This window comes from Phalaenopsis equestris, unplaced genomic scaffold, assembly GCF_001263595.1.
Source record: "Phalaenopsis equestris unplaced genomic scaffold, ASM126359v1 Scaffold209127, whole genome shotgun sequence".
Lineage (NCBI taxonomy): Eukaryota > Viridiplantae > Streptophyta > Magnoliopsida > Asparagales > Orchidaceae > Phalaenopsis > Phalaenopsis equestris.
In genome coordinates, this window is record NW_018228320.1 from 1 (window position 1) to 6,932 (window position 6,932).

A 6,932-nucleotide genomic window follows, 5' to 3' on the forward strand; every position below is an offset into this window, starting at 1 on the left:
ACATGATCTAGCTCAGTCAAAGTGATGAACAATGTGAGTATAAGTACATAGGTTCACTCTTCTCATGAATCATAAAAAATGAAATTACAAAATAGATAATAATATATGTAAAACAGTTGTTTAGTTATAATAGTTATTATTATGTTATAATAGTTTGACCAAATGCTATAGATAGTTGTTGTAGTTTGCGACTGTAGAAGCAACAGTTAGTTACAGATGCCAGTCGGCCACAAATGTCATAGTTGGTGGCTACAAAGACAATATTTTACCATAAAAGCTATTGTCTATGTCTGCAATAGCGACAGTTGTCCAAATAGGCCATTATTGAAAACTATAACAATTGTAGTTGGTCACAAAAATCGTAGTTGTTTACTACAAAGGTAGTAGTTGGTCATAAAATCTGCAATCTCTGCAATAACGTCAGTTAGCCATAGATGTCGTAGTTAGAGATTATAACTGCAGTAGTTCGTTACAAATCATAGCTGGTGATTATAAATATAGTTGTTGGCCATAAAATATATAGTCGGTGGGTCCAATAGCAACAATTAATCACAAAGGATGTAATTAGAAACTCTAATAGTAGTAGTTTGTCATAAAGATCATAGTTAGTTATTAAAACAATAGTTGGTCATAAAAGTCATAGTTGTATAACGACAGTTGCAAGCAAAGCTCATCGGATGTTAGTGGTTGACAACGACTGATGGTGAAGGCTAGCGGTGGTCAACGGTGACCAATGACTATAGATGCTGGTGGTTATTCATCATATCTTTAATACATGTGTTAGATGCAACAATTGTATTTGAAATACAAATGTTGCAAACAATGATCACCAGTGGCTAGTCGTTGTTGGTGATAGCCAACCATTGTTGATGGTTGCTAACAAGTGGTTGTCGATAGAGTTTGACAAGTATCGCCTGGATTAGACGCAACAACCATATTTGAAATGCAATAGTTACGAACATGGGTTGACGACAACTGATGGTTTGCAGCTGCAGGCGTTGACAATTGACAGTTGACGGTGGTTGGCGAGTGGTGGTCTGCGGCTATAGAGGATGGTGTTTATCATCGATTCTTCTCTCCAAAATAAGCTTTAGCATTTCTCTTTTTCTTTTCCTCCTCTCAAGTAAAGAGAGGAGACATATTTATACTTTTTTTTAAAGGGCATTTTGGTCTTTCAGCACATAAATTCTCTAATCACTTGATAGGATGGTTTGTGTTAACACCACTTGATCATAGATGATTCATTAAGGATTTTGGTGCCCTAATGACCACAAAATTTAACAATCTTAGGCTGATTGTATTCCCTCATCGAGATGCTTGATAGACTATAAATCTGCAGATTTTTTAGTTCATTTGATTATTCAATTGACAATCAAAAGCCTTCGATTGTGCTTCAGTGACTTGAATTGGACTTGATTAAATTTGAATTGTAACAATTTTGTCATCATTAGATTTTTAATGTCGAGATGGTCAATTCGATTATATATTTGTTGAAATCGGTGCATGTGTGATCTTGAATTTGAAGTTGGAAGATTTCTTATTGAAAAATGTCTCGAGATTCGTGTTTGAAAATTTATTCTCTGCATGCCAAATTTAAAATTATTTTAGTTGAAATAACATGTAAACAAAGTGACCTCTGTTACATCAAACTATCTAATTTTGAAATATATGAATATTATTAATTAAATTATATTTAAATCTATGCAAAAAATTAATTGGCCTAAAGGTAGATTATTTATTTGTCGGATTATACATATACATAGTAGAAAATATGTGATTATTTCTTATTATTCATGCATCCAAAGAAAGACATATTGTTGACATAATTTATTATCAATATTTATTAAGTATAATTTATGTTAAAAGAAAAAAAAATTATAATGTTGAGGTATTGTTTGTGAGCCCATCTTAATTATTACATGATGAGCATGTATATTATTTATAACTTATTAACATAGAAATGATAATTTTGTTAATTAGGCTTATTTTTTTTATTCTTTTCATTCAATGTTTCTTATATATTTGTCAATTTAAAATGTTAAATACAAAGAACATATCACCGCAGTTCTTTGGTACATAGATCTTGACTATGCGGTTTGGACTGAGCGTTCTTCCGCCCTTACTGTAGAAAACACTCTTGAATAAAAGGACTTATTTTGAAAGTACGAGCGTTCTAACCATATGAGTCTTATGATCATGAATTACTCTATTTCGAAAACCATTAGAAGTGCAATTCCTGAAGAGGAATGTGCTAAAAAATTTTTAAGCTAAAAAAACAGATTGTTTCATTACTTATGAAAATGTTGAAATAAGTAATATACATAGTAAACCATTTCGAAAGCGGTATAAAGAGAATGAAAACATAAGAGAGTACGTTATGAAAATGTCTAATTCTGTTATTATATTGAGGACATTAATGTTTGAAGTATCTGATGACATTCTTCTGCACCAAGTCTTGATCTCTCTTCCCGCCCAATTTAATTATTTCAAGATAAGTTGTAATACTGAGAAGAAAAAATTGATTCTTAATTCATTGCTCATTGAGTGTGAGATGAAGAGGTTAAACCAAGATAAGAGTGAAAGTGTTCATTTTTCAACTTTCCCTCGTGTCATTGTTGCTAAGAGAAATATGACTTATAAGAGAAATAGAGCTAAAAAAAAGAGATTTTATAGCATAAGATGCATCAATAATGTGATATTATTACCATATTTTTCATTTGCAAGAAAAGTGGTCATATATATAATTTTACATAATTTCTTAAGATCACAATTCAGATGAGGTACATTATTTGAGATGTACATAATGAAAATTTTATAGTTGACAAAAAAAGATGATCTACATCAATTTCTGCTTCACAAAGTGCTATTAGAGTTATTGTTTCTTAATTTCAATTGCAGTACATGATGTTTTTTCAAGACCGTGTTGCTAGAGAATTTTGAAGCCACCGACATAACTAAATTTACTAATTAACTTGTAAAAAACATTTATTTTTATCATACAATGTTATTAATGTAATGTTGACTTTATTTTATTTTGGGATAAAATATCATTTGCCTTATTGTCGGATGTATAAGATATTATTTTATTGCGAAATAGTATGTTAAAAGTTAACACACTTTGATGTGTCAAGTTTGATATTGTTGCTATAAAATTATTATAAGCTTTATATATATGAGTATGAAATATTTACATAGTTAGAATTGATGATTTTTTTTATAAAAATTTTTTATATTGTCAGTTTTTAAAAACACATAAATCATAAAAACACAAATCACAATTTCTAAAAACAGAAAATAAAAAAAAAAAAATAAAAAATATACAACAACAAACAACAACAACAAAGCCTTAATCCCACTATGTGGGGTCGGCCAATAAAAATAAAAAATATAACAAACTAAAAATAAAAAAAAACTGAAGGTAACCCAAAGATAACCCAAACTTTAATTTTTACTTACATTACATCTTATCATATATTTCAGTTATTAAAAATTAAAGTGACGGTATTTTTGCTCTGATATTGAAGATTTGTGTATTATATATATATACACAACAAAACTGAGGAAAAATTATTACATCATGACTCCGTATGCAACTTTGCATGCGGAGTCTAATCTAGAGCTGATACGTGGAAAGTTTAGACTCACCTCAAAAAAATTTTAAAAAAAAAGAATAAAAATGCGTGACCCGACCCAACCGTGTTTTAGGAATATTCTCTTCGGGTTATTCTGATATTTTCTGCGTTATTCATGTATTATTAATGTGTTATTGAGTTGATTTTGAGATATTATTGTTCTTTAAACAATAATACGAATAACACATGAATAACGCAGAAAATATTACTTCAATAACACATAAATAACACATGAATAACACACCAATAAAACATTACTCGACTCGACTCGACCGTGTTATAAAAATATTCCCTTCGCGTTATTCTGAATATTTTCGCGTTATTGATGTGTTATTGATGTGTTATTGAAGTGTTATTCATAAATAACACATTAAAAACACGAAAAATATTTCCTGACATGAATAACACCTCAATAACACACGAATAACACATGAATAACATAAAAAAAATATTCAAAATAATGTAAAGAAATATTCAGTCCGTTGGGTAGTTCATTTTCAATCTTATTTTCATTTTTTTTTATGTAGACCCTGTGAATTTGGGAAAATATTTGCGTACATAAGATGTACGCAGCTTTGCGTACATCAGAGGTTATTCAGGGGGTACAATGAGATTATATCTGGGTTATACTCCCTTGTAACCTCCGGTATAACCCGAATATAACTCCTTTGTACCCCCAGAATAACCTCTGATATATGCAGCGCTGCGTAAATCTTATGTACGCAAATATTTCTCGTGAATTTGAGCCTGAATTTCAGAAGCAGAATCCTGATGTAAAAATTTTTCAAAGATCAGAGCCTGAAAGTTGATGTAACCACCGAAATAAAAATACATAATAACATAGTACTGCACCTGTTCCCATAGCCGCAATCATATACATTCATTATCATGGTACACAATCACACAAATACATTCAGAAAATATCTGTTCCAATGACCACCGGTCTATATACCCAAAAAGATAATCCCGTCACATCATAGCGTCTTCACCGATGTCCGAACATACTAATTTCGCCAAACCTCAGGTTAAGCGAGCTTGGGTTTAGCTTTCGTCACATCAGTGAAAGTAACCTGAGCCCCCAGCGATATTTTACTAGCTTCAGCGGTAAACGAATCGTAGCGGAGGAACAGCTCCGCCACCAAAAGCCGGGAAACCAACACCACGAAGTTCTTACCTGCGCACTGCTTGTTCCCGACCGTCGGATCCTCCGTCTCCGGACCATTCGACCAACACAGGTACTTTAGAAGCTTCCCGTCGTCCCCAACGAAGCGATCCGGAACGAACGTCTGCGCGTCGGATCCGAAAACCCTAGAATCGGTGGTGGCGAAGGGCTGGTAGCCAAATATCATCTCTCCCTTTCGCACTAGGAATGCGGCGTCGTGGTTCTCCAGAACGAAATCTTTCTTGGCATGGCCGTATTGGTAAGGGACCGGCGGTTCTATGCGCAGCGCCTCGTAGACGACGGATTTGACGAGATCCATGTTCTCCAGCGCGGTAATGGTGAGCTGACCGTTCTCGCCGACGGCGGAGCGGACCTCGGAGGCGATGCGGGCATGGAGATCGGCGTGCTTTCCGCAGGAAGCGAGCCATTTGAGGATGATGGGAAAGAGAACCTTGAAGCCACCGTAAGCGTTGAAGATTGTGGTGTAGAGTAGGTTATTGATGGCCTCTTCGCGAGAGAGGCCGATTTGTGCGGCTATGTTGTCGACTGCGTGAGCGCCGACGGATTCGAAGTAGGAGTAGAGAGCTTTGTATTGGGATTTGACGAGGAAGGATGGGATGGGGAAAGTGTGGAGCAGAAGATCTTCTAAGAACCACAAGGGGAAGAAGCGCTCTGCGAGGATTTTGCTGGCCAGGGGAGCTAGCTGGGGCAGTAGCCACATGATCGCCTTCGTGTCGAGGGAGATACCCGTTTTAGAGGGGCAGGTGCCGAAATAAGCATCGCAGAGGAATTCGAGGGCAAAATGATCGTTGAGCTTATTGAAATCCGAGCGGCCATCGGAGGCAATCTGGGACTCGAGTTTCGTGAAAACAGGGGTGATGAAGGAGGCGCGGAATGCAGGGACGATTTCAGATTTGCGAGAGGCGAGGAGATTGAAGAGGAATTGTTTCACCTTAGTATGGCTGGGTTCAGAGGGATCCAGATTGGCGCAGATGCGGTAGTTTCCGGTGAGTTTGGTGGAAGGTATGTACGTGCCGTACAGAACGTCCTTCTTTTCTATCTTCGTATTGTCGAAGAGAACAGGGAAGCTCTTGGCGTCGAGAACAACGATGACTCGGGGGTTGGACGCCATGAACGGCCCTGGAGGCATGTTGGCGCGGAAAACTGTGGATCCATATCGCTCGATCCTCGACTGGAAGAACTTATCCTGACCCTTGAAGTAGAAGTATTCCAGTCGGTCCAAGAACGGGGATACGAAAGGGATGCCGCAGCTCCCCGGGATTTCCTTTATCTTGAGAGCGTTGCTGGTAGCAGAGTGATCGCCATAACCGGTATTTTCTTGAGCTTCTGCTGCTTCTTTCTGCATGGCGGAGCTCATGACTAACAAACACTATTCTGATTGATGCTTTGAAAGGAAGACCTTCATATGCGTATAAAAGATGAGGCAGGGCTGAGGGGAGCCACACGCTGATTGAAGTTGGGCCTGCCCTGCCATTAAATTATGAGCATGAGACACAACAACGTGAAATGCGTGGACATATAAAAACCCAGAAAGGTGTTCCGAGGATGATTGCTTCCATCTTATTTATTAAGTAGAAAGTATATCAAATTATTTTAATGTATAATTTGCAAAAATACTGGGATGGATCATGGATATGCTCTCAAATTTATTTTAGAAAGGGTGAAATCAGCTTAATAATATCATGTTTATTTTAAGAGCAAATATTATGTATGTTGAATGATATAAATATATGAATGTGTCGAGTTTTTTTTTTCGAGCTTGGAACAATGTCGTTGGCGTACATGCCGGAAAACACACGTAATATTTTTTCATGAATTATGAATAGAGGTTTAGATGATAAACATGGGATACACGACTCTTATTATGACAATCTATCTTCATGTACCAAGAGATTATATAGTTTCTCTTTTGGTTTTTTTTTTTCTCAATTTCTATTTATCTCTCATTTCTTAGTTGCTATTATGATAATTAGGGTTGTTAACAATATGATTTTGAGCTGTGTTGGGTCAGCTTGAATAAATTCAGTGTGGCTTGAAATCGTCTCGTGACTCGTTATATTCAATTCGAGCCGAGTTGGCTCGAAATTGAATCGAGCTCAAAATCGAAATGAGCTGAC

The 6,932-nt window shown here is 36.0% G+C and overlaps 1 protein-coding gene across 1 annotated transcript; it reads right to left on the reverse strand.

Moving 5' to 3' along the window:
* Positions 1 to 4,417: 4,417 nt before the first annotated feature.
* LOC110036606 (allene oxide synthase 2-like) lies at positions 4,418 to 6,360 on the reverse strand. The gene has a single exon (XM_020741087.1). It carries the CDS (start codon positions 6,170 to 6,172, stop codon positions 4,658 to 4,660), a length of 1,515 nt encoding a protein of 504 aa, XP_020596746.1. The 5' UTR covers positions 6,173 to 6,360; the 3' UTR covers positions 4,418 to 4,657.
* Between the last annotated feature and the right edge of the window lie 572 nt (positions 6,361 to 6,932).